Here is a 26,993-nt window from a genome sequence, read left to right as displayed (position 1 = left end):
CGAACTTGTAGCGTCACTCTGTGCACTACCCACAGCTATCTCTATATGACGCGCAGCTTTCCCGCGCACCATTCCCGCGCTTCGCGATGTATACGCGCGCGCGCGTTCCCGCGCTTGCGCGCCCTATGGCGCCAGCCATCCAGAAGCATCCATCCACTGTCCACCAAGCTCCCTAGTGCGTATATTTCCATTTCCTTTATTAGCATAGTTCCACCTTTATTTTTATCATGCATTCTCACTCATATATATATTTACATACCTACTCGGTAGCGCTTCGGCTCCGCTTGACCGCGCTTAGGCGCGCTATATAAGCGCCAGCAGTACATACTATTACTAACCTACTTTTCCTACTTTTCACTTACTAGTTACTACCCACTTACTACTTAGCAGAATATAGTAGAAAGCTATTCCTTTACATTTTGCACTCTTATATCTCTTATCTTGCTTTATATCACTACTTAAGCTTAGTTTCTCATTTCCGCATACACACGCGCACTTTCCCGCGCTTCGCGCATTCCCGCGCCTTTGTACCTTGCGCGCTCCTGCGCTTTCTCGCGCTTCGCTTAAGCGCACACTTCTAGATCCTTGCTGCACTCACTTCCCCTATAGGGTCGAACGCACTTGCTTCTCAAGTAACGCAGACTAGGCAGCGCGCGACCTTACAACTTTTACAGATACAGTCAGGAGCTTCTTTTGTTCCTCATTGTATTGTTGTTTCTACATCGCTTCGGGGGCGAAGAGTGTCTGGCCCAGAACAGGGTCTATTAAGATCTGGCGATCTCGTGTAGCGGCGCGTGCCACCGCTGCCGATACAGGTGCCGGGGTCTGAGTGTGTTGTTGAACTATTTCGCTGTATGATTTTGAGGTTCCTGGTTTTGTCGTGCTAAGGGGAGCGTTTAGAGATTCCACAACGTTCTTGACATCAGCAATACTATTCAGGACCGCGTCGGCCGCCTTTTCAGCTCTAGTAGCTGCTGCAGATGCAGTTCCGTTGTCTTCCTTTGAATTTTCTGTTAAAATGTCCTTCAATTTCGCGATTTCGTCAACGTTTGTTTTGAGGGTTTCTGAGGCGGTGAGAATGGAGGCTACATGTGGAGAGATGGCCGCAATAACATGGGCGGATAGTGAAGATGATAGGTCTGCAGCCACTTGAGTTGAGAGCGAGGCTGAGATAGACTCCGTGATTTGCTGAATGTTGGGGGTTGCCGCATTGGCGTTACTGTTAAGATTGTCTTCCAGTAGTAGGACTGTGGCGCGAAGGCCTTCGACTACGATCCGGGGGATTCCTGTGTATTGGGTGATATACAGAATCGTGAGTAACAGACTTTCGTTAGAAATGGGGGTGCCCGGTTGACGGAATGGAGACTTCTCTAGGAAGGCAATACTGCTTTCCTTGTCTTTAACATCGTATTCTTGCTGTATAATTTCATCTCTTGGCAACAGTAGGGAGATAGTGTTGCGGTAGGATGTTCTGGTTCTATTGGTGGGAGTGGGGACGCGGATGTTTGAATTGCCGGGTCCCACAGACGTTGAACGCGTCTTCCCCGTTGCCATTTGTGCTATATTCGTCAGTATGGACTACTGTACTTAGCCTGGCAAGTTTTTGGGTGGTAGGTCGAGAGTCTTTTGGCGTTGGGAACGCCTTGAACGCCGGTGAGCGCAGTGCTGGGTGCCGAGATTTTTCGGGGTCCTAGCTGGGGTGCCACTTGGTGTGTGACCAAGAGGCGATTCAATGAAGTCTTGACTCACGGAGACCACATGCATAGTAGAATACGTTATGCTTCACCAGGACGGCGTACAGATGCCCCCTGGTTGTCCGCCAGCTCCGTATGGCATATAGAGAGAGAGACCAGTCAGGACCAGTCCTAGGGAGAGAGATCATCAGTCAGTGTGTATATGTAATTTATGCTCCCAGTTCCCGGTAACATACCCAGTTGAAGAGAATAAATGACATGGAGTACCAGACGCCGCTCAAGTAACAGGCGGTAATGCCTGGAATCGCGCTAGTCATATCTATGCCAGAGGAATGAATGTGTGAATAGTAGTGGGGAAGGCCCATGAGAGCACAAACACACGAGGCGTTTGCTGTAAAACGAAGGCCGGTTGATATGGCAACAATAGCCTAGCTGATGGATCAACGTTAACCATGAATTTGGGTGTGGTCAAGGCATGGGACTCACAAAAAGGGTGGTTAGTATGGCTACGCGTACGATTCGATTGTTGTTCCAAAGCGCATATGTTCTGAGCACAAAAAAACCTCGAGAAATCAGATTAGGAGCATGTGCATGTCGCAGGAGAAGGAGAAGGACAGATGATACATTCAGAGCAAGTGACCGGTATCACTGCCAAACCTGTAAGAGGAAAGAGCGACGCTCAGCCAAGAAGTGCAGCCATTGAACAAGTACCGTGCACGTACACGAGTAAATATTGATTAACATCCCGTATTTCTGGCGAAGTCATACAGTTACCAAGTATCGTTCATCAGTGGGTAAATCCAACTGCACGCTCACATACATTGGGGTCCTCGTGCGGTACGAAGGCCACTAAAGCACAGCATTTTAATTCATTATCGGGGGCATGTGTACTTGTTTGGAATGAACGCACTATATAGGCCCATAGTCATGGAGAAAAGGGGGACATATCGTGCAGATATATAAAGGGCTTTTAAATTAGTCCGGCGCGACTGGAGCAGGAATGTCCACTTTGAACAAGATATTATCAATATCCAAAGCGAGGCGTATCGCGGAAGTGCATTGCTTACCTCTTCGTGAATCAAACAGACATAACCATAGGTCTGGATCAACAAGTTTCACTCGACAGACAGGAGTAGATTGGGACTAGCCTACCCAGAGTGTAGCCAGCGCCACTGAGTTGTTAAGTTAGAACGAGGGAGAAGCAGTTCAGACCACACGCATTGTATATGCACTGGTATTGGTATCTGTTATCACTTTGCCCTTGCTTGAAGAAAGAGACGCACCACTGAGTAATGCAGACTCCAGTTTGCCGTAAGTTGGACATCGTCAGCCAAAGGATCCATCTACTTTGATTGAGAGGTAGAATAAACGGGTTTCGCACACATATCATGCAACTTTCTTATATCTGATGAACGAGCTAAAAACCCATCAAGATGCAAGTGTAAATATTTGGAACACCAAATACTTAGCCTAGTCATGATCACGATGGAGCGTTTCACCGGCTGATTTATGTGAAGTCGGCCACGCAGGATGGGTGTTGATAAAAGGGTACGGCTCAATTTGTCGCTGTGTGTAGCCAGTGAATACTGTATATTAGATCCGAACATGAAGTCGAAACGTGTGCTCAACTTGAATATCCTTAATTCTTGCTTTTGAAAGGCTTAGAGTTTGAAACATCATCAGTCCTTGAAACATGCAGCCACCTCAAATCCGAGGGACTTACGTTCAACCGAACAACCGGCCATCTCTAATGTACGCTTTTTCAAACGTGAGATGGCTGTGATACGCGCACGATCCTGATATGAAAGCAGACCGAAGGAAACTAACACGTTCTTGTCCATCGAAACTTATAAGGGGGCAGATGTGGTAATTGGGAATAGAGTTTCAGAATGAAGAACGAGAATGGTTGAACGTTCAAAGGGCTTCAGAGCTTCAACATGCTTTCGAATCTACCTCTGATTTTGTGAAGCCGCGTCACACGCCCAGTGACATCGTCTACTATAAGATTTTGCTTCCGATGATTCGAACACTTTGCGGTATCGAACCATAATATTCCTCGCTATTTGTTTGACTCGGATTGAGAGGATGGAGTCTTCGAAAGAGATGGACACGGCTATCATGACGAGGAAGGAATATTTATGATGCGCCGGAAGATCAACCTTAGCTGCGAGATGCAACCTTAAGCTTGAAGCTTTGAAGCTTGACGGGGAGGTGATAATGTCATCGTGTGTTTCGGTCACGAGTTGTTTACTCACGCGTGCAAATTCAATTCTAGATGCTCTCACGGAGTCATTCAAGAACAACCAACATGATCCTATTGTTTGTTAGCCCCCACAATTCTTGACTTGGGGCATGTTCTCGCTTCATAAGATTGAGTCATCATCGTACGCAGTGATTCATTCCAGAGTCACCGATCCATCCTTGGGGTTTAGGTTTAGCGATCTGAAGTGTAGACGGACATTATGAGTTCGTCACTAATGTAGTGCTACGGTATCAGACGTGTCAGTGAAGTACTTACAGTTCTGTGGATAAACACGTTACAATATGAATATGAGAATCCTAGCCCAGAAACTGCTCTAAAGCAACGACTCTATACCCATGCTGACGCTCATACCCTGCAATTATCCAGATTGAAGACCATGAGATCCTCTGCGCCAATCTCTACTAGTTGGTCCATGGTATTTGCAATGTTCTTCTTCTCAACCATACTACTGATCGCAACCCAACCTTCCGCTTCGAGAGGACTGATGGTGGGTGCTCTTCTTCCAGGCGTAATAGCTGCTGCTTGAGATATCGATTGCCTACGAATGTTATATTCGCAGATAACATATTTCGCCGCCGCCAGGACTCCGGCTATTCGGCTTGCCATGAGATCGATCAGAGGTGCATGATGGGCACGATGAGGAGCGTTTGATTTTATGAGTACTGCCTCTGTTTGAAGTACTGTCGCAATGGCGTGCAGACCGGCTGCTCGCATCGTATCTCCAGATTCTAAGATATTGTTAGATCTTTCTATGCCTGGCTCGGGATGATAACATACCAACAAGATCGACTATTCAATGACCAAGATGTGAGCATCATCGCAATCTGTCATTCTAACGCGCGACTCACCTATACCATCCGCGAGTCCAAGAGCACAGGCTGCTTCTACACTCCCGCCTACATACTGGATCTTGGTTTTCTTATCACCAGTGAGGTTCAATCGCTCATCGATCTCAGCAAAATACGCCCCCGCGATGACATCAAAACTTGTAACCACGCGTTTTCCGGCAAGATCTTCGACCGATTTGAATGGCCCATGTTCTGGAGTTTGCACTTGCAGAGCGCATTTTCCGAACCCCAGTCGATGAATCTCCGTTATCTGATCTTGCATTCCAGCCTCAAGGATGACATCGTGGCCTGTTATGCCAAGGTCAACGTCTCCATTTCCGACAAAGGATGGTATGTCTGCTGCTGGAAGGAATACGCTGCATCAGAGTCAGATTCGGTCAGATGTAGGATTGGAACCGGAATTTTACAGAGCCATAGGGTGATTCATCACTAGGCAGACGTCAAGCCTGTTGTGTCTCCGGAATTGGATGTCGGCGCCTGTAGGTTGGTTTGCATATCACTCAGGTATTAAAGGAGGAACACACCGGAGAGTAACTCGAGACATTTCTCGTGCAGCCGTCCTAGGGTGGGTTAGTACTACTGACGAACTGTAATCAAGATGAATTTGACCTTTTTTTGGAATTGCGAACAGCAGTCGGCCATCAAGCAGGTCCTTGTCTGATCTTTTGTCAGCTAGAATGATATCCAGTGCGCAGAAGACTACTTACTCATATTGAGCTGTACCAAGCTGCAAGATCTGCGATCGTTTGAGTCAAGGTTTACGCAAACAACCCCGCTTTATCAAAAGCAGCGGGTAGTATTGTGGGAAAATATAATTAAACTGCCTACTTACGCGGCCTGGGAGTCAGACTGGACCCGACCGTCTCTATTAACTCTTTTGACCACCAACTCAAGCTTGCCCACCTTCTAAATGACCATACCTGACATGGACTCAGTCGCTCATCCTCAGGAGAGGCGGTTCAACCCTTACACAGAAAATGGTGGTACAATCCTCGCTATTGCCGGTGCAGATTTCAGTGTTATTGCTGGCGACACACGACAGAGCGAAGGATATTCAATTCAAACGCGATATGCACCAAAGGTATTTCGATTGTACGCGTGTCGTCACTTACTAGTTTGTCTCTTTCTCTAACTTTTTCTTTCAAGAACCGATCGCGCAGTGCTGGCTGTGAACGGGTTCGCAGCAGATGGCAATATGTTTGTGAAGAAAGTGAAGCAACGTCTGGAGGTTCGTCGTTCCTTGATGTGATTTCACTGTATATGCTTAAGGGGCTACGTAGTGGTACCGTCACGCCCATGCGAAAGATATGCCCCTACGGGCAATAGCAAGATTAATTCAAACGATGCTTTATGGGCGTCGCTTCTTTCCCTACTATGTATATAACATTTTGGGTGGCGTCGAGGAGGATGGTCCGTTCATCTTCATGCTCCACCTTCTTAATTTATTCAACAAGTTTCTCAGGCACTGGCGCCGTGTATTCGTTTGACCCCGTGGGCTCGTATGAACGAGAGGCCTGCCGTGCTGCAGGTGCTGCTCAGTCATTAGTCCAGCCGTTCCTGGACAACCAGGTGAGTATTCACTACCATTCCCATCCTGATGTCGCCCGTGCATTTTGTCTGACGTTGAAACTCCTAGATTTACTTCAAGAATCAACAAGCTGCACCGGGGACCTCGCATCCGTCGCATCTACCACTAGAGACCGTCTTGTCGATAGTAATCGACTCATTCACGAGCGCGACTGAGCGCCACATTGAAGTAAGCCCCATATTCTGGTCATGTAATTTCTCCTAACATCGTGCAGGTCGGTGACGGCCTTGAAATCTTCATCGCACTCGCCAAAGGACGTACTCTACAGGGCATGGAAAGCATCCGGGGTCTGCAAGAGTTAACCGTGACGGAAGATGGCGAACGCTTGTTTGTTATGAGGAGGGATTTGAAGAAAGATTAAATCGCTTGTATTCTATATAACCCTCCCTCGCTGATTGCATTTTGTTGTTGTCTTGACATCGACAGTGAATACATTCTTTGAGTATGTACGGAATGCAAACGGAAACACCGAGTTGCTGTACTGATCACAAAACCTATGCAGCTGATTCCGCAATTAGTACGTGTAAGAATTTTGCGTGACGACATGCCACGACCGTCTGATGGTCTGATCTGCCCGGTTGGGCACTGCGAGCAATTAGGTGGGACGTCAAGCAGTGACTGCAGCATGGTGGCAATCATCGTCGGAAAATTGGCGCCCAATGACATGCTGAAGCTTGTTGGTTTCATGTTGGACTAGAGACGGAGATGAAGACTTACGGTGAACTTGTGGTGAACTAATGTTACCAAACACAGTCTCAGAGAAACCCGCGTTTACGTGAGTTATTCACATGGATGATGGAACCCTCTCCCAGTGTCGGCGATAAAATTATTAAGATGTGAAACAAAGACTGATACCAAACAAGAACAAACAGACTGCTGGACCTCTCACCTCGACACTATCGTCGTTCTCAACGTTCGCTCCCCCTCGTGGTTGTCCCGTAGTCTTTTTCCTCTGCCCCTTCATACCCCGAAAAAATATCAAACGCTGGCATAAAATATCTGAATCTTATAGACATCCTTGATGATGATATTCACTTCCTTACTTTTGCTGCTCGCAACCTCTGCCCATGGCCAGACCGTTTACGATGCAGCCCATAATGTCACCGCCATCACTGGCACCTGGAGCTCTGGCAGCCAGAATGTCGTTACTGGATCCGTGAGTCGTACATTTTGATTATAGTCTACTTTTTCGGCTCAAGTTGGTGTGGTGTCAAGGGCTTTGCTACGCCATCCCAAGAGTCGTTTACATACCCAAGCACGACAGGGATGTCATATTCTTTGTGAGTATCGATAGTGTTTCAATCCTCAATGTCTGACTTGAATCGAATCATAGCACGGACGATGGGTACTACGAGATCGCGCGGTATCGTATGACCAGCAATGGTTTGCTTTTTGTGCTGTATCATGTTTCATGCCGCTAAGGCACTCCTCGCAGGCACCGTACCAACCTGCATCACAGGCGTTATGAACTGGTGTCACGGTACATACGTGCTCGCCTCCAATGGCTCCATCGTCATGACGCCATTCGGCGACGGCTACCAACAAATACAAGATCCTTGTGCCGCCGTCTCCAACTTCATAGAGATCTATAACTACGTTGAGCTTTACGTTCTCTGGAACATATATCAAGATCCGGTCAAGGGGTATACTCTTCAGCTGTACCAGTACGATGGCACACCGTTGCCACCTCAATACCTCATCAGCACTTCACCCAACATGCTCCCAACTCAGGCCCTCCGTAATGTCAGCACAACCACCAGTGCTACCGTCCAAAATGCAGCAGTCGTCAACGCCAATGCTGGGGAGCGCAGATGGGAGTCAGCGGGCATGACAGGCCTGCTTACGGTGATTTCAGGTCTTGGACTGGCTTCTCTACTATTGTAGAATGGGACATGATCACTATACCTCCGCGCCGTCGTCGTATTTTTTATACCTATAACACACGCTTTTTTTGCATTGGACCTTTGGACACATACCTACCTGCATCGTCATGGATCCTTTTGTCGATGCAATATGGATACCCTGTGATCGACTGCAGCAGACGCTCGTTTGATATGCGTTCTAGTCCTTTGTTTAGTATTACATCCGCCGGCTTGGATAATGAAGACACTTACACGTCACAGGAAGAGTATGGTGTGCGCGTGAACATGTGATGCTGGACAACATGGGCGCCACAACTTTGTATGGCTTGTAAGCTCCACGTTCAAATTGCTCCACAACTTCCTGCTGCGGTTGTCTTTGCCAAAACTAGTTAAGGCTCCCCGTTGCCTTCTCCTCCTTGTCTCCGTGTTGCCGCCCCTGGACCCATTAATGAATTAATGATGCTCCGTCTTGCTCCGGGCTTCACGCCGGAAGGAGTCCCCCACTGTGGCATCATGTTTAGCAGCTCTCCTTTCTGTCAACCAGCGAGTCTAAACATTCTCGCTCGGTGCATATCAAAGTCACCGACCCAATTACGGTCAGCGCGTGTCAACGCAGAGAAACACTCATCGACATTTCACAGGCTCCTTTGCGCCGGACAGACGTGGTGGCCACATCAAAGTTCTATAACATTTTACATACGTCAAACATTTCCCCCCGCTCAAAGACTAAGACACCGTACGCCAGATGGCAGGTCGTCGTCGGGTCTAATTTGAAAGTTCGATACGTGGTGAACTGGCATTATGGGAATTAAAGAAATTGTATTTACCGCTTTGATGGTACTAGGTACATGCACGACGAACAACAAACCAATCCGTCCAGCTGGCCAGACCTTGAGCGAGTCTAAACTCAGGATCTTATCATAGGCTCAGTGGCAGTACATGGATCCCTCACTCGCAAAGATATCTAATATCGAAGGTTGATAAACGTTCTTGAATTTGGGGTAGGGACTAGAATTGTTGCCTGAACTGGCTGTGCGCTAGTCCGGACGACAGCGTTTCGCTCGGTGTGTTTGTGTGTGGATCACTAGACCTCGCCAACTCCGCTTACTGCGGCCGCCGGCGATCCTTTTTCAAGGTTCTCCTCGGGCTGTCGAATTTACCGGAGGGCTAGTTGAATCTGAAGTTAGTCTAAAACTCACCTTCTTTCTTTCGTTATCATACGGCTACGGTGGCGGTACGTGCATCGTTGGCAGTAATATCATTATTTGATGGAGTGGAGGCCTGGACATTTGCCTGTCCTGGTTGTTTTATATCCTGGGCTGTATATTTCTCGAGGCGCATATCCTGCAGATCTCGCTTAGCAGCTCTACTTTCGGGAGAACTTCCCGGCACTGTTTGCTCAAAACAGTTCGCTTGGGGCGTTCTTTGTAAAGAGAAGTTGCCAAACGAAGCTCGGCCGACGGATCTAACACCCAATATTCTGTGGGTGACCGAAAATATTAATTAAATATACATCCTTCTATGCTCGAGCTAGCCGAATTTCACCCGAAGTCCAGTCCAGCTGGTCGCGGAGCGTATCTGAACTCGCCACTTTCTCAATGTTGAGCCCAGCACGGTGGCAGGACATGAATTACTGGCAGCGATATCGAAAATGCATGCACGTTCTCTTCGTAGAAGGAAGTATGGAAGGTTTCCTGTCCTGGTTGTGCGATACTGCGGCCACACGAGAATTTCAGATTGCGTGAGGGACCGGGGATATCGAATTACAAATATAGACGAGATGAAGTCGATGAAACAACTTAGTTCGGTATTGATACACTCACGGTGAGCGGGCCAAAACTTAGTGCATGTGTGCCAACTGTATGGTTGTTTATCGTGCGGTTCATCAATGAGGCATCATTCGGATGGTCCGTTATCGTGCGGTGGTTTGAGACGAGCCGTCAGAGGCGGACAATCGAATGAGCTTATAGTGCCACGGGAAGCAACTGGCGATCGCCGATGCCGAGCAAGTCCGCGCTGGTCTGACAAGTGAACTTCTCTCAATGAGATTGTCATATGAGAGAAACTGCTTCGGATGTCCCCAAAAGTAATGTTGATGATCAGTCGCATTGCCACTACTGGTGAATAGCGTGGCAGGCTGAGAGCGGGGTGATGGACTAAATACGATGACAGCAGCAAGTTGAAGTATACGTTATCATCGGAGTCATTGTTTAACGTTGGGGGTGAAGTCTTGTACGCCGACTTGGAAAGTGTGATCCATAATAAAGGACTTGATTGATTTTGAAATCTAGTGAGAGACCCTAAATATGTAAAACAGATTGGTTTGCCAACTCAACTGAGCCACTGGTGGCGAGGAGGCCCACAGAGATAAGTGAGACTCGATAAGCCTGGGCCTAGAGATAATAGCTGCATTAAATGGAAGAAAATGAGTTCGAAGCAAGGAGCGTTAAGTAGCCGTAGCAGAATAGCCGCCCAATTTCAAGATCGGAACCGGAATGTGACTAATGCACATAAATATGGGAAAGGAGTCACACGCCCGTAAATTGGCGATTACTCCAAGAAGTCGTTTATTTAAATTCTCGTGCCTCTTAATTCTTCCCTTGTCGCCGTTTCCCCTCACAGGCCCCACAATACGCGCAACATATCCTTCTACTGTCATATTCATCGATTTTCTTTGTGCCATTAGACCTTATTTTTCATTGCTGTCAAGCTCAGATCATCGTTCATTTCTACAACACTTTTCCATGACCTCGGGCCTCATCAAATCTCTATCTCCTGCAACAACTACGGCGTCGCTTTCACGCTCCTCCAAAGTTACATCGCAGCATGAGCGCGTACCTCTAGCTTGGAGTTTGCTACCATCCCGGAAATTACCAGATGAATACCAGATAACAGCATCCCACACAGCTTCCGGCTCGGATCTTGACCAGGACATCTCACGGCAACTTATTACAAGCAACAATGAGCACGCACCTCTCTCAGAAAGCGGTGATGTTTCCATGTCACCAGCAATGATGTTCCTATCTGCGTTTAATCCCTCCGCAATCCCACAATCACCGGATGCAGAAGGTGAAATCATTCGCGGCTATGTCCTTGGACCAATCATAGGTTATGGGGGTTTTTCTGTGATTAGACGTGCCTCGTCCTCTTCCGGAGGTGTTGTCGCTGTCAAAATTGTCTGTCGCACCGATTTGGAGAAACAGACAGATCCTTCTTTAGCTAGAAGGCGACTCAATCACGAGGCCCAAATATGGGCTTCTCTATGCCACGAGCACACCTTGCCCCTCTTCTTTTCCGAACACACTCCCTACGCCGACTTCTTCTTCTCTCTTCTTTGTCCCGCGGGATCTCTATATGATATACTTTTAAGGGACGGCCGTCCTGCTCTCCCTCACGATGACGCCGGCATGATGTTTCGACAAATTGTACGAGGCGTACGCTACCTGCACGAAGTCGCAGGCTATGTACACAGGGATATCAAACTTGAGAACGTTCTTGTAGACGAGATGGGTATATGTAGAATTTGCGATTTCGGCATGACTCGCAAAATCGGCGAAGTTGACGGTGATGAACCCCTATCCGATGCAGACAATCACTCTGATAACCACTCTGGTACTCATCGTCACCGTTCCACTTCTAATAGACCTGTAAAATCCAACACATCTTCACACCTCTCAATTTTACGACACCATCGTCCTAGGCGTCATCGTATATCAACTCCTATCGGCGAAAACCCTCCGCCTGTCCATCCATCACATGTTTTCCAGCAAGGGTCTTTACCATATGCATCTCCTGAGCTTCTTCAACCCAAACCTTCACGGTTCAAAGGTGCTAATCCAGCTCAGGACATATGGGCCTTGGGTGTTCTGCTTTATGCCCTTTTGACCGGCCGTCTCCCATTTTCCGACTCATTCGAGCCACGACTCCAGATGAAAATTTTGCACGGTGAGAATATAATATCGTGATCTCCGGCTTGCTAATGCACTTTTTTTTACAGGCGTCTATGATATGCCTTCTGGTATTAGTCGTGGGGCTGAGCATGTTCTCAAAGGCTGCTTGGAGCGTGACGTCCGCACCCGGTGGACGATCGCGACAGTGGATGAGATGGCTTGGGGTGTTGGGCTTGACGATGATGACGACGATGACGACGACACATCTCCTGTAACAGACAAGGATAAATTTAAGTTAGTAGATTATCCCAGCCGCCGATCTCCCTCATTATCCCAGTCGCGCTCGCGCCCTTGCGCACGGCGTGATAACAAGCCGAACCCACCTCACACCGAAGAAGCACCCCCAAGGCTGTCCAACCGTTCCCTCTCCCGTGCCTCTGTTTCAACTGCGAGTTCGCTCTCAACACGATGTACAAGTCGCAGTATCTCCCGCCCACCAGTCGTTCGTTATCCAATGTCTCCCACATACAATGAACTCAGTCATTCAGTGGTGAGCGCCTCGACGTCTCTCTCTGTGCCGCCTCTTGACATCGGTGGCCCTGCTCTTCTTGCCTCGCCAGGGCCATCACCTGAGCGTGGCCGGAGACCGAAGAAGGCGGGATTTTTACCCCCGGCTCGGTGTACATCATCATTAGCGACGTCTTCCCGCCAATCAGAATATGCTCCAGAATCTGGAGATATGGACGCTGATGTAGACGTGTTGGGCGATACTGCTCACTGGACGTCTACTCTAGGCATCAACGCTGCAGCAGGACCTAATGCCCGCCGTAGTGGTATGACCACTGCGATCGAGCGTCTGAAAGCTATCCAGGACGCACTGCCGCCGCAAGAGCACAAAAGGGCCGAGAGCACACCTCCAGCGTCAGGTGCTTGGCTACGGAGATCGCGGCTTCGTATCAAGGAAGATCCTTCTTCCTATCGCGCAGCCGAAGTTCACGGAGCGGGCGGATTTCTTAGAGACTCCAGCACCACTCCCATCCCAATCACGCCCAAAGGCGGTACCCGAAGCCGGAGCGTAGGGCATGACACCCGTCACGCCTATGGCCGCACTCGCTAGTTGTATCACCACTCTTATATTCCCCCAAAATTGCAATCTATCTTCTGGGAACCATCAGATTTGTGAGTTGCTGAAACAATTGCTATTTATCTTGCTTTTTTGTCTGGATTTGGGCTCATAGTTGTATTTTGTATTCAATCCTGAGGACTTCCAGTACATACGATTTCCTTGTCTGTTTCTTTTTCCCGGTATGTCGTTGATTTTAGAGCAATTGGTGTTTGAGATACTCTTGATGGCAAAATTTATATTACGCATTACTTACCAGATTGTACTACTTGTCTTATCCTCAGGAAATCTCGAACCTCATTCACAATACCTGTCTGTGTGGAACAAATGTGCGATATGACTAGCAATAACACACAGATAAAGAGCATAGTGGCTAAGTAGTGAGTTCCATCGGGGCATGACCGCTAGCTGTAACTATCACGTCGTCCGCTGCTACTTTCTGAGCCTGACGCTCAGCAGCCTTGGCCTGAAGTGCCCTTACATCGTCTTGCAATTTGGCCTGAAGAGGAATTTAGCTGAACCCAAATCAGTGATACCCGGACGCACTATTTTAGCCTCTAGTTCTGCTTTGTCAAACCCCTCATATATTCTTTTTGATGACAAAGGTTTTTTGCTGTCTAATGAGTGATGTACCTGAGAATGATCTGACGGAGATAGTAAGTGGCGTTCCTACCGAAAGCTGCACGCCTGAAGACTTCTTCCATTAACTCGTGGTTTCTCCGATATCTCGCAATTGCTAGCGTCCGTGTCGATAGCATTTCAGATTCATCTGCACAAATGATCAATGCGAATAACGTTCATCTGAGCGAATAAAGTAACCGAACCTGCGGATTCGTCATCATCTAGCCGTGGAGGACCAGGCCGTTGCTGAACCAATAACCAACACATCAGATAAATGTTTCTCCGATAATATGATATACTCACGCCCACCCCTACTCCCCCACTCCCATCTCTCGTCCGTTCACGCTCCCTCCTCCTTTCCAGGGCCTCCATGTTACTGTTCTGCTGCGTTATCATCGCCTGCGGGTTCATTCCAACTTGGGGCATACCGCCTTGATGCGGACCTGCGGGGTGTGGGAAGACTTTGTGACCTGCCCTATCGCCCATGACATATATAGGAGGGTCGGTGATTTGTCGTAGTGGGTAGTGCCTGACGGGATTGTTCAAAAGAGATGGGACGATCTCTGGAGTGCGGGAGATGTATACGTGGATGCAGATGTAAGGGTGAATGTGGATGTGGGTGTAGATGCGGTGGAGTTGCAGACATATCGGACAACGTCAATGGGTGGTGAGAAGGCAAAAATGATGGTATGGTGATGGTGGAACTTACGGATGGGTGGTACGCGGGAGTAGTGGACTAGCACTAGTTGGGGATGGCCGCCTTTGTGAAGGCGGTAGCGTCGGCGCATACGCCATGCTGCTGTGTCTTGGGAGTTGGGTATGAAGCCGTATTTGACTTCTGCGACTTCGAGTTCCTAGAGAAAGGTTAAACTAATTTATGCATTACATAAAGGGGCTGATACGCACCCGTGTACCACGTTGGACAGGCATAGTGTATCGATTTTCTTGGTCTTGCCATCGGATACCGTCGTTCAGAGGTTGAGCAGGATTTGGCATGAACAAGAGGTATATTTGACCCTCTGCATGCATCGCAGAAGCAATCAAACGTTAGTCAAAGACTGAGGTCTTTGGTACTATTCATACCTTGTGGCTTATCGATAAAAGTCCATGTGTAGGGTTGGTTTTGAGAGGTTTGGATGGCACGGAATAGCATGTTGGCTGCATTTTCTAGGGAGACGTTTGGATGAAGACCAAAGTCTTCTGGATATTTGAGTATGGGAGTCTCTTGTTGTATTTGCTGAAAGGCCATTCTGGTCACGGTTTACTAAGTTGAGCTGTTTCTTGCCGAGGCGTTGTTTGGTTTAAAAGCTGTTGGCAAACAAACGGTCACGTGTGGGACACTTATCGCGACTCCGACTGTTTCTGTGAGTACACCGATGCCATTACTAAGTTGACCGATACTGTTCAAAGTGTGCATTCCCGTTGCAATCGCTCTGGATCAAGGTAAAGACACTTCTGTTGCCATGCGATATATTCGTTCATCCAAAGAGGTTGAGCTTCTACGGCAGTAACAACAACGGGACCCCGAAAAAACAACGACGACTGCGGTACTAGTCACGGTACTAGTATTACTACTAGTACTTGAGGTAGTTGTACGTCCGCCCAAGGTCTTCACGTTTCAACTGACGATCATGTATCAAGCTTTGAGCTCAAGGAGCTTCATAATTCGGTGGCCACTGGCCAGTACAATGAGCGCACGCGGCGAGTTTCCGAATCAATTTTTGTGTTTCAGTTATCAAACCTATGTAAGTTATATATAGTTATTAGGTGCGTTCTGCGTCTGTTATATAGTTTGACCAAAGACTGAACAAACAATGTATGTGCCTCGGAATAGAGCACGACTATTGAAACTACTGTCTTAGGGGAGGTACAACTGTACCAAGTTGCTCCCTGGCCGGCGGCCGGTACATCTTGCGAATGAGTCATGATAGTGAAACACTACAACAAGCTAGGTTCAAACTCGAATAATATGATCCCTAGTGTTTTCACTGCCATATTGATGGGCTCACAGCTCGTTCATAAAAGTTAAGAAGGCGCATGATGCGTGTGTGTGAAATCCATTTTCTGACCTCTAGATGGAGTATTTAACTGACGATATCGCAACAGCGAGGAGTCTGCAGGTCACTACGGCGTGTCTCCCTGTCGATATGGGGGCGAATCATAATTAACAAGTCGTGTACCATCAGTACATATACAGTGCGTACTGTCTGAACCTCATATTCTTTGTCCTAACACAGTTCAGCGTCGATGGCTACATTCTGGGTAGGCTTATTCTGATCTATTCACATCCGCTGTCAAACTCGCTTATACAGACCTATGATTATGCATGTTCACTTCATGAAGAGGTAACACACTTGTTCCATTTCACACCTCAGTTTTGATACCCACAATATGCTGTGCAAAGTGGGCATTTTTGCTTCGATCACACTGGACCAAGATGAAAGGCCTGTATATTGCCACACGATACCTCCCCTTTATCATGCTCGCCACGGATCTATATAGTACGTTGCGCTCCAGCACACATCGCCACGATAATGAATTAACACTTGGTTTTTAGGGAGTTTTACCCTGAATGAGAACACAAGTGTATGTGATGCGGCGAGAGTCAATGGAAAAAACAACTCACTGACTTTGCCAGGAATGTTTAGTATCGGTTCATATTAGCTCAGGTATGTGCACAGTGCATTCATGTATGGACGTCCTTGCTGAAGGCTACTACTTTCCCCTCACAGGTCTTTGCACAGTATTATCCATTTTCTCCGGATGTATCTCCCGTTTCCCCATATTATATGCGTGGTTCTGATTCTATTCATCCAGGTTTTTTCATCCTCAGAACATATGTGCTCTGGAACAAAAATAGAATCTTGTTCGCAGCCATGCTGTCCACTTTTTTCGTGAGTTCTTAATCCACTCATCACACCCAAGCTAGTGATAGATGCATCGGCCAGACTTTTCTCGGAGCATCCTTCGGCATTGTCTTCGCCACTGCCGTCCCCGTAGCATGTACGCACTCACCTTCCCTCTGGCGTTCCACAACTACTGGAAAATTCTGTTCATTTTCATAGATCCGACTAGCGCGATCCCGGGCATCACAGGGTGCTATGAGACTAGTTTCTGGTACTTTATGCCATTTCTTCTCTTTTCCGTGTTCCAATTGGGTGGGTAACCAGGAGCATATATATGTACAAACACGTGCTGACAGATATTCTCTCCAGGACTGATGATACTTACGCTCATACGCGCCATACAGAGCTGGCAGAGATCCCCAAGCCCTCTGTACGTTGTCCTGGTGAAGCATAACATATTCTATTATGCATGCGGTCTTCGTAAGTTAACACTCGTACGCACCGCACTCATCCACGATCATTCTCTTTCCTGAAGTGTTTTCGGTAACGAATATCTTCATGTCGCTGCTCCTCCAGGTGCGTGAATCTATTGGGTGCCTTTTTTGACCGAGCCGTTGATGTTCCGCGCCCCAGGCCTCTTACCGCACCATGTTGTATGAGTATGCATCTCCACATCCTGCTGCGTATTCCTACTAACAATACCCGAAACGTACACCCATGTATAGTTTCGAGTTCACGATCCTTGCAATCCTCACCACGCGCATGCACCTCCATCTCTGGCGGATAAACCAACATGCACACGGCTCTGGCGCCTCCGTAGGTATCCCAATGTCCGATATGTCAACTGTAATTTCCATCGCATGATGTTTTATGTTGTGGTTTATTCGGTGTTGTTTGTGGAGCGAGGGTTGGACCATACAAGATGACTGGTGGTGGGTTCGGTAGAGTTCGTTACGTGCCTAACTTATAGATGAATCTATCGCAGGGTGGAGCATTTGAATGGCCTTGGTCTGTTTAACACATGTAGTTTCCACTGCAAGCGGTGGCGCACTCAGGATCCAGAACTCGAGTGTGCTGGAGCCAGAATCAGTGAGCCGATCAGTTCTTGATATTGTAGCTTTTGGATGAAGACCAAAGTCTTCTGGGCATTAGAGTACTAGTATGGGAGCATTTGCTGAACCGCCATTCTGGTCACGGTTTACTGTTTCTTGCCGAGGCGCTGTTTGGTTTTATGTAAAGCTATCAGCAAAACAAACAGTCACGTGTGGACTGCGTCTATCTCTATCATTACACATTCACTGCGGAAACGAGAAATTGTCCGTATCCAGATAGAGGATAGATAGCGGTGTTAACTGTACCTAAACTAGATATGTGCAATGTCATCTGCCTGGGTTCAAAAAAAGTGCGGAATGTCACGATTTTCGAACACTAACTGTACTCTAGTTAGATGTAATGCTTGGTGTCTAGTTTGAGGACCGTCAAGCAAACCATACTCGAGGTGAAGTATGGATAGGACTTAAATGTATATGTCCTCAGGTATGGATAGAACATAGATAGAGTCTGGATTGCATATAGATAGAATACAGACATAGCTTAAGGAAATACATGCGGATCCTCCTACGCAGCTCAGCACCCCGGACCTCCATGAACCGGATAACAAAAAGGTGCTTCTGGATGAACCCCCAGTTGTCCACATCCTCTCGTTATGTACCAGCACCATCTAGGCATGCAGCGCCGTCCAGATGGAGCTGATGCTCATGTAGACCAACCTGTCAATACAGCACAAAACGCAAATCCACACCCTGCACCATTACCCCCGATGGTTCCAAACGACCCATTCATGGACACAATGCCTGATCATCGCCATGGTTTCCGTCCATCAGCGTTGGGTTTGTACAGCGGGGAGGGCGGGGGATATGACTTTGGAGGACCGCAGCCTCAGAGTGGATCTGGATTGAATCAATTGCGTCCTCAACAGTTTGACCAACCCACTTCCAATGGGTACAACCCAGTGAATGCCACTCCGTACGGCGATCCTGGATCTCGTGGGCATTCAGTACCCCCTGGTACACCCATGATGGGTGCCGGCGAGCATCTGGGTATGCGAGGATATTCAGTGCCTCCAACGCCCCAATTTCATGGCACTATGCAGCGAAATGACTCGTCAATGAACCATAACAACCTCCAGCAGCAGCTACTCACCGAGATGCAGAAAATGAATGCTCATCTTGCTGCCGTTGAATCTGCTAGCCAGATTATCCTCGCAAACCAGCAAACAGCTAACGAACATGCAGAGAAACATGAAAATGTGCTCAAGGAGTTGCTGACAAGTGTTGATGCGATGATGGCATTGGGTGCATCTAAGAGCACCGCTGGTAAGAAGAATATCTCTAATAAACATCCGGATTTAAAAGTCATTGACTACTCACCATCGAACATACTGCATGCTGACTATATCAGCCTATCATACAGCCAATATTCTTCGAGCTCTGTTGCATAGACCACAAGGTCCGTGGAGAACGAGCCTTTTTCCTTGGGTGTCTCGGGAGACCTCGTGGTGGTGCAAGTGGACGGTATGATTTCGATTGTCTAGCAACATGAGACGCTAATTTTCGACAATGATAAAAAAACAACATACGAGGGGCCCAGGTACGTCTGGAATAAAGGTGATACATATCGTTTCAGGGTACTTGAGAGGTAGTTCGAGGCGTATGGTGTTGTCTTCGAACATGAGTGGCATGATTTGGATGCGAAAGAAAAGGACTTAGCGATTTTTTGTGGTGACTTGACCCTTTGGGCTATCCCAATGTCCGGATACATCTTTTGAGGATACCTGTAGCCTGATTAGTGTCTGGTTTAGAACGCTACTTGGACGTGTATGGTTTGGTGGTAAGAACATATGTCTGTGGTCTGGTTTGGGTGTGTTTACACCATGTCACCTCTAACCGTGGGTCCGTTTTTGTCCAAAGTCAAAGAGCTGCGACCTCCAAATTACTCAAGTCTGGTTTGTGTACAGATATACTACAAGGTACGTGTTGTGTCTAGGCAGACGGGTCATCTACGTCCAGATAGGGTCTGGACAATTTCTCATTTCCACAGTGATTGTTGACTGATTCCCATTTCGATCGCTCTCAACCAAGGTAAAGGCCCTTGTTGTCGTCACACGATTCTGTTCATCTAAGGGATAGGCTCAGGGCCTTCAAGGTAGTCCTAACGGGTTGTAGAAATTGGGACATCGAAAAAACGGCGACCGAGTAAGTACTAGTACTCGAGGGCAGTTGATATCTCAAATTAGAGCTCTGAAAGTTCCTTTAGGTCCCTCCGAGGTCTTCGCATTTCAAGTGACTATAATGTATCAAACTTTGAGCTTCAGAAGCTTCATAAATCAGGGGCCAGTACAATGAGTGCGTGCGGCGAGTTTCCGAATCAATCTTTGTGCTTCACTTGATCAAACCTGTGTAAGTTATATATAATTATTAGGTGCGTTCCGCGTCTATAATGTAGTTTAACTAAAGACCAAACAATGTATGTGCCTCGGACTAGAGTATGACTCATCGAAACTACATACTACTTCAGGCATTGGAGGTGCAACTGTATCTTCTATCAATTTGCTCCCCAGCCGGTGTATCGAGTGAAATCATGATGGTGATACGACCACAGCAAGCTAAGTTGGAACTCAAATGATATGATCACAAGCATTTACCCTGCCACCTTGATGGGTTCACAGCTCATTTATAAGAGCTGAGAAGGCATATGATGTGTGTGTGAAACACATTTCCTTTAGATGGAGTATTCGACTAACTATGTCGCAGCAGCGAGGAGCTTGCAGTTCACTACGGTGTGTCTCCTTTGTCGATATGAGGACAAATCATAATTGACAAGTCATGTATCATCAGTACATATATAGTGCGTACTGTCTGAACCTCATATTTTCGTCCTATTAATAGAGCTCAGCGTCGATGGCTACATTCTGGGTGAGCTTATTCTAATCTATTCACGTCCGCTGTCAAACTCACTTATCTAGACCTATGATTATGCATGTTCACTTCATGAAGAGGTAACATACGTGTTTCATGACACACCTCGGTTTTGATACTCACAATATGCTGTGCAAAGTGGACATTTTTGCTTCGATCGCACTGGACCAAGGTGAAAGGCCTGTATATTGTCACATGATACCTCCCCTTTATCATGCTCGCCATGAATCTATGTGATGTGTTCTGCTCCAGCATACATCTCCCCGATGATGAATTAACACTTGTTCTTAGTGAGCTTTACCCCGAATGAGAACCCAGGTGTATGTGATGCGGCGGAGAGTTAATGAGAACGAATGACTTACTCCATAACTTTGCCAGAAATCTGGGGCGTTGGATCATACAAGTTCAGGTACGTGGTATATCCATCTATGCACATCCCTGCTGAGGATACCCCACAGGGTTCGGCATGCTATTAGCTGTTTGCTCCGATTGTATCTCTCCTACCTCCTTGAGATATGTATGTTCCTGATCCGATTCATCCAGGTTTTTTCATCCTCAGAACATATGCGCTCTGGAACAAAAATAGAATTTTGCTCATAGCCGTGCTATCTACCTTTTTCGTGAGTTCCCAATCCACTCACTACCCAAGCTAGTGGTAGATGCATCAGCCAGACTTTTCTCGGAGCATCCCTCAGCATTGCCGTCGACGCTACGGTCTCCGTAACATGTATGCACTCTCACCTACTCTCCGGTGTTCCACGACCAATGAAACATTCTATTTACTTTCACAGATGCGACTAGCGCGATCCCGGAAATTATGGGGTGCTACTGGAGTTCGACCAGTTATTGGCTCTTCCTACCTTTTCTTTTCTTTTGCATTTTCGAACTGGGTGGGTAACTGGGAGCATACATACATACAAAGATGTGCTGATATGTGTTCTCCCCAGAACTCATGATACTCACGCTCATACGTGCCATACAGAACTGGCGGACAAACCCAAGCCATCTGTACGTTGTCCTGGTGAACCATAACATATCCTATTATGCATGCGGTTTTTGTGAGTTAGCACTCGTACGCGCTGTTTTTCCGTACTCATTCATGATCATTCTCTTTCCTGAAGTGTTCTCGGTAACGAACGTCTTCACATCACTGCTCCTCAAGGTGCGCGAATCTGAGCCCCTTCAGTGAATTCACTCCGTCTCAGACGGACAGCTGAGTGTGACAATGTACCGTTGGGAACGGGCCATCCCATGTGGGCCCATGGACATAATTGTACCATGAGATACGAGTGGGCCGGGTAAATGTGTGTACCCAAGACACACGGATGGGCTAAGGGTACATTATATAGACAGTGGTATAGGAATGTATTAGTATATAGGACATTATAAATGCTAATTCCTGTTTACATTGGAGACGAGTGGGCTGGCCGGATGTGTGTACCCAAGGTAAACGGATGGGCCGACCATATGAGTGGGCTGAGTGAATCTGTGTACCCGACACATACGAATGGGCCGAGAGCATACAGTATAGATAGTTATATAGGAATTTACTAGTATACATGACATTATTAATACCAAATTTTGTGTACGATGGAGACAAGTGGGCCAGCCGGATGTGTACCCAAGGTAAACGGATGGGCCAGGGGTATATAGCAGACTTACAGGAATCTTATTGAATAGCGAATCCGGTGTAAAATGGAAACGACCGAGCCGGACGAATGATATACACCGGAGATCCGGTCATATTATCATCCAGCAGGTGCATTTTAATCACCGGCCCATGATCTGGTAGCTACATTATCCGGTTGATGAATCATTTCACAAGCCCATCGGCCAGTATACTACATACATGAACCGGTCAATCTAATACATACATGAACCGGACAATCTAATACACCATCTAATACATTCTACCATGGCATTAGATTGTCCTTATCGACAAAACAAACTACATGTACTGGCATTACTTGGCCCTATTACCAGAAGGGTTCTTGTCATGCCTAGCACTCACCGACCGACCTTGTTGCCATGATTGAGGTGCAAATGCCCAGTTCGGTAAAGGAGCCGAAAGGGACTGACCATCTGCCGGCAGATGTGGTGGCCCGGTGAGCATGGTGCGAAGGGTACTAGTGGAGGGCATAGATGCCATTGGGACAGTAGGGGCCGGTACCGGAAGTGCACTAACCGGATGACTGTGTGGACCGGATGACTGTGTGGACCGGATTCCCCCATGGTGGGGACAGGGTTGATGGTAGAGGTGGAGGGTGTAGGTACCTGCTCATGCCTTGCGACTGGTGAGCCATCTCCGACAGGATGCGTGTTGGTCAAAAACACATCCGGAGTGAAGACATTGTTGGTGATGGAACGACCCAAGGCGCTGATTGAGCCAAAGTCAGGGAATGTGGGGGTATCGGGGATGACAATGGGTGGCGGATTGAATGCTGGTGGAGTTGAACCGGCTGCTGTGGTGGCCCTGTGGCTGTTGCTGAGGTACCGGGCGATACCACTGACCTGAAAAGTCAACTGATCTACCACTCCCTTCTGGGAGGCTAATTCGTTTGTAAAGCCGGCTTGCAGCCGGTCGATACGATGGGACAGCTCATCATGAATAATGTCGTCACGTGTCCAGAGCTGATCCATGTCGATCTGAATTTGTGCCAGGAGGGCATCCATCTGGACATTGGTCAAAGAACGGGGCTGGGGAGTCTGACGAGGTACAGAAATGTCGACAGGAGAGGCGGGTCTTCGAGTATGAGGATAGTCCGGCGAGTACCGGATGTCATCCGGTGTCTCTATCAATGGTGCTGGGGGCAGGGTAGTTTCATCCATGGCTTCGATCCATCGATCCGTCAAAAAATCATCGACAGATACCTCAGGGCCTGCATCGGTAGCAGTACCAGGATGTTCGGTGCCGGTGAGTGCAGGGGCATCGGTCATATCAACATCGACATCTGGTTCCTCTGGAATAGGACTGGGATGCTGAGTTTGGACGACTAGAAGAATACAATTAGTAGATATACTACGGAAAATAAGATACTTGCCTTTACCTTTGCCTTTGTTTTTTGACTGCCCAACGGTCTTGGTTTTTCCGGTCGTCTTGGAGCGAGTGACGATGGCTGTGGCCGGTAGGACCGGATCATCCAGCCGGATGCATTTCATCCTCCACTTGCTGCAAAGAATGCAAGTATGGGCGACCTCGCCCCTTTTGGTCAACCAGCTTTCGCATTTGGCCTTCATAATTGTGCATCTCCTGCATGGTAGGAGAGGCGTACCAATGGGTTTCTATGAAGAATTAGTATAGCACAACCGGTGGAGAGTTACCGGATGTCTTACTGGCTGTGGATGCTTGCCCCTGGTCTTTGCCTTGTCCTTGGCTGTTCTGGTACGATCTGTACCGGACTTGGACTATTATCATGATTATATTAGCCATACTCACGATAGGTGCAATAATATGAAAACTTACTGGTAATCGTCCCTCGCCCGGTTTGACCCGTGTCCCAGAAGGCTCAATTGCATTGTCTTCATCCGCCTCCTCCTCCTCCTCCTCCTCCTCCTCCTCCGGTTCGTATTCCTCCGAGTCAGCGGCCTTCTTCTTCTGGTCTGGAGGGGGCAGCATTGGCCGAGTGGTAATGACAATGGTTGGTAAATTCTGTACGAATCAATGACATTGCCGGTGTTGATATTGAAAAAATGAACGTACCTTATTGATCATTGGCCAGTTATCGCGATCCGGTGACATTGCCCTTGCCTTCGCCTTCACCTTTCCCTTTCCTTTTCCCTTCGCCTTGGGCTTATCTTTGCCAATGCGAACTGTATCGCCGTCAGTGTCCGTGTCTGTTAACAGTGGCTTCGACTTGGGGATAGCCTTCCGGGCCCTCTTGACCTGACATGGGGGACTCGCGCTGAATTGTTGTTTGCGTGGTCTCGATGGGCCTGCAATGGCACCAGATGTATTGCCAGGAATGCGGATTGTGTTGGGAGCCGGTGGAGCAAATGCTGGTGGAGCAGGTGCCGGTGGAGCAGGTGCCGGTACAGGAGCAGGTGCCGGTTGAGGAGCAGGTGTCGGTACAGGAACAGGTGCCGGTACAGGAGCAGGTGCCGGTGCAGGTTTGGCTACAGGTGCAAGTGCCGGTACCGGTGCCGGTGGAGGGCCAGATAGCAGTGTTGGTGCAGCGGTAGTGGTTGGTGGAGTGGGAGCAGGACCCAATGTCTTAGGGTATAACAGATGACCTCGGCAAATGTCCTCATTGTTGCCAACACGAGTCCAATCCGGTACTTGAACCAATCGCATGGTGCCCCCCTGAGCTCTATGAATCTCAGCTGCCATAGAGAGCAGGCGAAGGGGGATGTAGGTAGCTGTCGTCTGGTAGGAGTGAATGGCATCATTCTAACAATATTAATGGATACAATACAAAAAAAATGACAAATGTACCATTTGAGATGCAATGGCTCTGCTCAACCTCATCCTCTCATCTTCTGACCGGGACCGGAGAACCTCTTCAACCATCTGATTCAACCTGGCGAGAAGGGCAATGAGTGCCTGGTTGGCAGTGGCGGCAGCAGCAGTACTAATGTTGGAAGACATATCAGCAGTAAGACAAAATGACAGTAGCAGGTTGGCTTGCAAAAGAAATCCGGAAGGGAACAAGGAAATGGAAAATTGCCGGATGTTTGGGTGATTTCGGATATTGCCGAAAGAACAATGAATGTACCGGTTCTCTTGATCCGGCAGGGAACGAGGAAATTGAAAATTGCCGGATGTTCGGGTGATTTCGGATATTTCCAAAAGAACAATTAATGTACCGGTTCTCTTCTCCGCAGTTGCCATGTGTCCTTGTGCGAATGCCATTGTTGCCACGTCATCGCTATCAAATTGGCGTGAGTACAGCATCCACTGACAGGCTTTGGAACAACCCATGACACATTCCGGATATCGCACAAAATATACTGATTTAGACAAGTCATTCAGCAGAAGGAGGAAAAGAATTTCGCCCTCAGAGATTATTGAGGATCATTTACACTTATCTAGCGAGGCCAAAGGTAATAAATCAATTGCCTTTCCGGAAGGTACCTCACATGATACGGCAGTGTTTTTCATATTGGAACCAGGACACGACAGCCTTGGAATGAATTGCTCAAACATTGGCGACTGTAAGTCCTCTCATACTGACCTATACACCTAATTATTGATGCCTTCTAGACCTAGATGTTGCATCTGCTTATGACCGGTGGAAGGATGGCAAGACTTTGACGATGCCAGAATGCAGGATCGAGAACAGCCGGTCATTAGACATGGGTTTCGACCGGTTCCCAAGCCAACCGGTGTCAGACGCATCGGATATGGGGTTCCCTCTGTCCAATACTAACCGGTCTTCAATTGCCACACCTATATCCGAGTTGGACATGGGATTTCCACCTGGCCATTCATTCAATACCAATGATTTCGCGGAGCCGGCGACCAGCTCTCTGAACTTCCTGGCACACAATCAACTGGCTGGTGGCTCAGGTATTTGGTTGATTCAATATGCAAGGAATGGGATTACTCATGATTATCATCAAGTCAATGATGTTTCGGTGAAAGACAGCCCTTTGGACATGGGTTTCAATTCACCTCCGGTTCAACACGGTCATCCGGATATTGACATGGGCTTTCGTTCACCGGTTCAACATCATGATCCGGACCAGAGGTCGTTAGACATGGGCTTTCATTCACCTCAGGCTCAACATCATGATCCAGACCAGATGTCATTAGACATGGGCTTTTATTCACCTCCGGTTCAACATCGTGATCCGGAGCAGATGTCATTTGACATGGGTTTTAATTCGCCTGTGGTTCAACATGATCATCCGGACCAGAGGCCTTCCAGTGTTGATCCGGTTGATATTCCAGATCAGTCAAGTGAGTTTTATCATTTTATTAGGTTACGCTGTTACATGTACATTCAGTGGGTCTTCGATCGGAAGAGACACCTTTGGGCATGGGCTTTGGGACAGATCCGGCACATGATCTTGCTCATCAATTGAATATTCAACCAGAAGAGACCCCTTTGGAGATGGCTAGTGAACCGGAACCTATCGGATTTGTGATTCAGCATGCTGTAGGTGACTTGTGCTTGGCAATGCACTGGTTGGAGATGGAAAGGGCTCATGGTACAATGTCGCTGGAAGAAGCACTTGTCAGCGAGGAAGTTCTTCAGTCCACCAGTGAGTTATTATTGGCATTTCAACTTATATCAATATACCAACTGTCGACATGACATCTATATATATACCATTGATAC

The 26,993-nt window shown here is 47.7% G+C and overlaps 11 protein-coding genes across 11 annotated transcripts; 6 read left to right on the top strand and 5 right to left on the bottom strand.

Moving 5' to 3' along the window:
* Window positions 1–717: 717 nt before the first annotated feature.
* F5891DRAFT_1281019 (uncharacterized protein) lies at window positions 718–1,729 on the bottom strand (the record flags this gene model as incomplete). Its single annotated transcript, XM_041370447.1, has 1 exon — window positions 718–1,729. Exon 1 carries the CDS (start codon window positions 1,552–1,554, stop codon window positions 718–720), a length of 837 nt encoding a protein of 278 aa, XP_041221232.1. The 5' UTR covers window positions 1,555–1,729.
* F5891DRAFT_1251284 (uncharacterized protein) lies at window positions 1,506–2,623 on the bottom strand (the record flags this gene model as incomplete). Its single annotated transcript, XM_041369898.1, has 8 exons — window positions 1,506–1,744; window positions 1,800–1,865; window positions 1,931–1,992; window positions 2,076–2,122; window positions 2,181–2,200; window positions 2,417–2,447; window positions 2,515–2,543; window positions 2,605–2,623. 8 exons carry the CDS (start codon window positions 2,621–2,623, stop codon window positions 1,569–1,571), a joined length of 450 nt encoding a protein of 149 aa, XP_041221231.1. The 3' UTR covers window positions 1,506–1,568.
* Window positions 2,624–4,048: 1,425 nt separating this feature from the next.
* On the bottom strand, window positions 4,049–5,602 carry F5891DRAFT_655866 (uncharacterized protein). The gene is made up of 8 exons (XM_041372663.1): window positions 5,513–5,602; window positions 5,415–5,462; window positions 5,330–5,365; window positions 5,213–5,282; window positions 4,806–5,161; window positions 4,735–4,746; window positions 4,213–4,685; window positions 4,049–4,136 (listed from the first exon to the last, which is right to left on the bottom strand). The coding sequence occupies exons 1-7, from the start codon at window positions 5,514–5,516 to the stop codon at window positions 4,303–4,305; spliced, it is 909 nt and encodes a 302-aa protein (XP_041221230.1). The 5' UTR covers window positions 5,517–5,602; the 3' UTR covers window positions 4,049–4,136; window positions 4,213–4,302.
* Window positions 5,603–5,639: 37 nt separating this feature from the next.
* F5891DRAFT_1057519 (nucleophile aminohydrolase) lies at window positions 5,640–7,243 on the top strand. Its single transcript, XM_041362743.1, has 7 exons — window positions 5,640–5,897; window positions 5,952–6,033; window positions 6,086–6,215; window positions 6,268–6,374; window positions 6,442–6,561; window positions 6,608–7,060; window positions 7,111–7,243. Exons 1-6 carry the CDS (start codon window positions 5,716–5,718, stop codon window positions 6,752–6,754), a joined length of 768 nt encoding a protein of 255 aa, XP_041221229.1. The 5' UTR covers window positions 5,640–5,715; the 3' UTR covers window positions 6,755–7,060; window positions 7,111–7,243.
* F5891DRAFT_1057518 (chaperone for protein-folding within the ER, fungal-domain-containing protein) lies at window positions 7,244–8,513 on the top strand. The gene is made up of 4 exons (XM_041362742.1): window positions 7,244–7,549; window positions 7,609–7,673; window positions 7,727–7,776; window positions 7,829–8,513. The coding sequence occupies exons 1-4, from the start codon at window positions 7,415–7,417 to the stop codon at window positions 8,275–8,277; spliced, it is 699 nt and encodes a 232-aa protein (XP_041221228.1). The 5' UTR covers window positions 7,244–7,414; the 3' UTR covers window positions 8,278–8,513.
* A 2,329-nt stretch (window positions 8,514–10,842) lies between these two features.
* Window positions 10,843–13,579, top strand: F5891DRAFT_1057511 (kinase-like domain-containing protein). Its single transcript, XM_041362741.1, has 2 exons — window positions 10,843–12,200; window positions 12,253–13,579. The coding sequence occupies exons 1-2, from the start codon at window positions 11,000–11,002 to the stop codon at window positions 13,260–13,262; spliced, it is 2,211 nt and encodes a 736-aa protein (XP_041221227.1). The 5' UTR covers window positions 10,843–10,999; the 3' UTR covers window positions 13,263–13,579.
* Window positions 13,580–15,196, bottom strand: F5891DRAFT_1057507 (uncharacterized protein). The gene is made up of 8 exons (XM_041362740.1): window positions 14,973–15,196; window positions 14,796–14,908; window positions 14,599–14,743; window positions 14,193–14,452; window positions 14,093–14,135; window positions 13,942–14,037; window positions 13,815–13,885; window positions 13,580–13,767 (listed from the first exon to the last, which is right to left on the bottom strand). The coding sequence occupies exons 1-8, from the start codon at window positions 15,136–15,138 to the stop codon at window positions 13,642–13,644; spliced, it is 1,020 nt and encodes a 339-aa protein (XP_041221226.1). The 5' UTR covers window positions 15,139–15,196; the 3' UTR covers window positions 13,580–13,641.
* A 1,130-nt stretch (window positions 15,197–16,326) lies between these two features.
* Window positions 16,327–17,599, top strand: F5891DRAFT_1193981 (uncharacterized protein; the record flags this gene model as incomplete). The annotated part of the gene is made up of 10 exons (XM_041367863.1): window positions 16,327–16,390; window positions 16,447–16,475; window positions 16,538–16,558; window positions 16,622–16,783; window positions 16,838–16,892; window positions 16,955–17,047; window positions 17,105–17,215; window positions 17,271–17,311; window positions 17,369–17,394; window positions 17,461–17,599. 10 exons carry the CDS (start codon window positions 16,327–16,329, stop codon window positions 17,597–17,599), a joined length of 741 nt encoding a protein of 246 aa, XP_041221225.1.
* Window positions 17,600–18,440: 841 nt separating this feature from the next.
* On the top strand, window positions 18,441–19,235 carry F5891DRAFT_1193980 (uncharacterized protein; the record flags this gene model as incomplete). Its single annotated transcript, XM_041367862.1, has 1 exon — window positions 18,441–19,235. The coding sequence occupies one exon, from the start codon at window positions 18,441–18,443 to the stop codon at window positions 19,233–19,235; it is 795 nt and encodes a 264-aa protein (XP_041221224.1).
* A 3,146-nt stretch (window positions 19,236–22,381) lies between these two features.
* On the bottom strand, window positions 22,382–25,561 carry F5891DRAFT_984086 (uncharacterized protein; the record flags this gene model as incomplete). Its single annotated transcript, XM_041377401.1, has 10 exons — window positions 22,382–22,504; window positions 22,587–22,622; window positions 22,724–22,838; window positions 22,898–23,705; window positions 23,760–23,994; window positions 24,046–24,117; window positions 24,176–24,361; window positions 24,413–25,099; window positions 25,145–25,280; window positions 25,425–25,561. 10 exons carry the CDS (start codon window positions 25,559–25,561, stop codon window positions 22,382–22,384), a joined length of 2,535 nt encoding a protein of 844 aa, XP_041221223.1.
* Window positions 25,562–25,628: 67 nt separating this feature from the next.
* F5891DRAFT_1193978 (uncharacterized protein) lies at window positions 25,629–26,969 on the top strand (the record flags this gene model as incomplete). Its single annotated transcript, XM_041367861.1, has 5 exons — window positions 25,629–25,752; window positions 25,801–25,863; window positions 25,913–26,218; window positions 26,273–26,611; window positions 26,659–26,969. 5 exons carry the CDS (start codon window positions 25,629–25,631, stop codon window positions 26,967–26,969), a joined length of 1,143 nt encoding a protein of 380 aa, XP_041221222.1.
* Between the last annotated feature and the right edge of the window lie 24 nt (window positions 26,970–26,993).

Source organism: Suillus fuscotomentosus, assembly GCF_016647785.1.
Source record: "Suillus fuscotomentosus strain FC203 chromosome Unknown F5891scaffold_64, whole genome shotgun sequence".
Classification (NCBI taxonomy): domain Eukaryota; kingdom Fungi; phylum Basidiomycota; class Agaricomycetes; order Boletales; family Suillaceae; genus Suillus; species Suillus fuscotomentosus.
This window is presented reverse-complemented; position numbering and strand designations above follow the sequence as displayed.

What these genes read in the sequence shown, in the direction of transcription:
- F5891DRAFT_655866 (XM_041372663.1), bottom strand. An exon ending in ATGTCTCGAGTTACTCTCCG is followed by an intron (nt 5,283 to 5,329) that starts GTGTGTTCCTCC and finishes ACCAACCTACAG; the next exon opens with GCGCCGACATCCAATTCCGG. An exon ending in ATGAATCACCCTATGGCTCT is followed by an intron (nt 5,162 to 5,212) that starts GTAAAATTCCGG and finishes ACTCTGATGCAG; the next exon opens with CGTATTCCTTCCAGCAGCAG.
- F5891DRAFT_1057519 (XM_041362743.1), top strand. Translation starts at nt 5,716, where the DNA reads ATGACCATACCTGACATGGACTCAGTCGCTCATCCTCAGGAGAGGCGG. An exon ending in GCACCAAAGGTATTTCGATT is followed by an intron (nt 5,898 to 5,951) that starts GTACGCGTGTCG and finishes TTTTCTTTCAAG; the next exon opens with AACCGATCGCGCAGTGCTGG. An exon ending in GGGTGGCGTCGAGGAGGATG is followed by an intron (nt 6,216 to 6,267) that starts GTCCGTTCATCT and finishes CAAGTTTCTCAG; the next exon opens with GCACTGGCGCCGTGTATTCG.
- F5891DRAFT_1057518 (XM_041362742.1), top strand. Translation starts at nt 7,415, where the DNA reads ATGATGATATTCACTTCCTTACTTTTGCTGCTCGCAACCTCTGCCCAT. An exon ending in AGAATGTCGTTACTGGATCC is followed by an intron (nt 7,550 to 7,608) that starts GTGAGTCGTACA and finishes TGTGGTGTCAAG; the next exon opens with GGCTTTGCTACGCCATCCCA. An exon ending in GTATCGTATGACCAGCAATG is followed by an intron (nt 7,777 to 7,828) that starts GTTTGCTTTTTG and finishes CACTCCTCGCAG; the next exon opens with GCACCGTACCAACCTGCATC.
- F5891DRAFT_1057511 (XM_041362741.1), top strand. Translation starts at nt 11,000, where the DNA reads ATGACCTCGGGCCTCATCAAATCTCTATCTCCTGCAACAACTACGGCG. An exon ending in CCAGATGAAAATTTTGCACG is followed by an intron (nt 12,201 to 12,252) that starts GTGAGAATATAA and finishes TTTTTTTTACAG; the next exon opens with GCGTCTATGATATGCCTTCT.
- F5891DRAFT_1057507 (XM_041362740.1), bottom strand. Translation starts at nt 15,138, where the DNA reads ATGGCCTTTCAGCAAATACAACAAGAGACTCCCATACTCAAATATCCA. An exon ending in TTTTATCGATAAGCCACAAG is followed by an intron (nt 14,909 to 14,972) that starts GTATGAATAGTA and finishes CGATGCATGCAG; the next exon opens with AGGGTCAAATATACCTCTTG. An exon ending in CTGTCCAACGTGGTACACGG is followed by an intron (nt 14,744 to 14,795) that starts GTGCGTATCAGC and finishes ACCTTTCTCTAG; the next exon opens with GAACTCGAAGTCGCAGAAGT.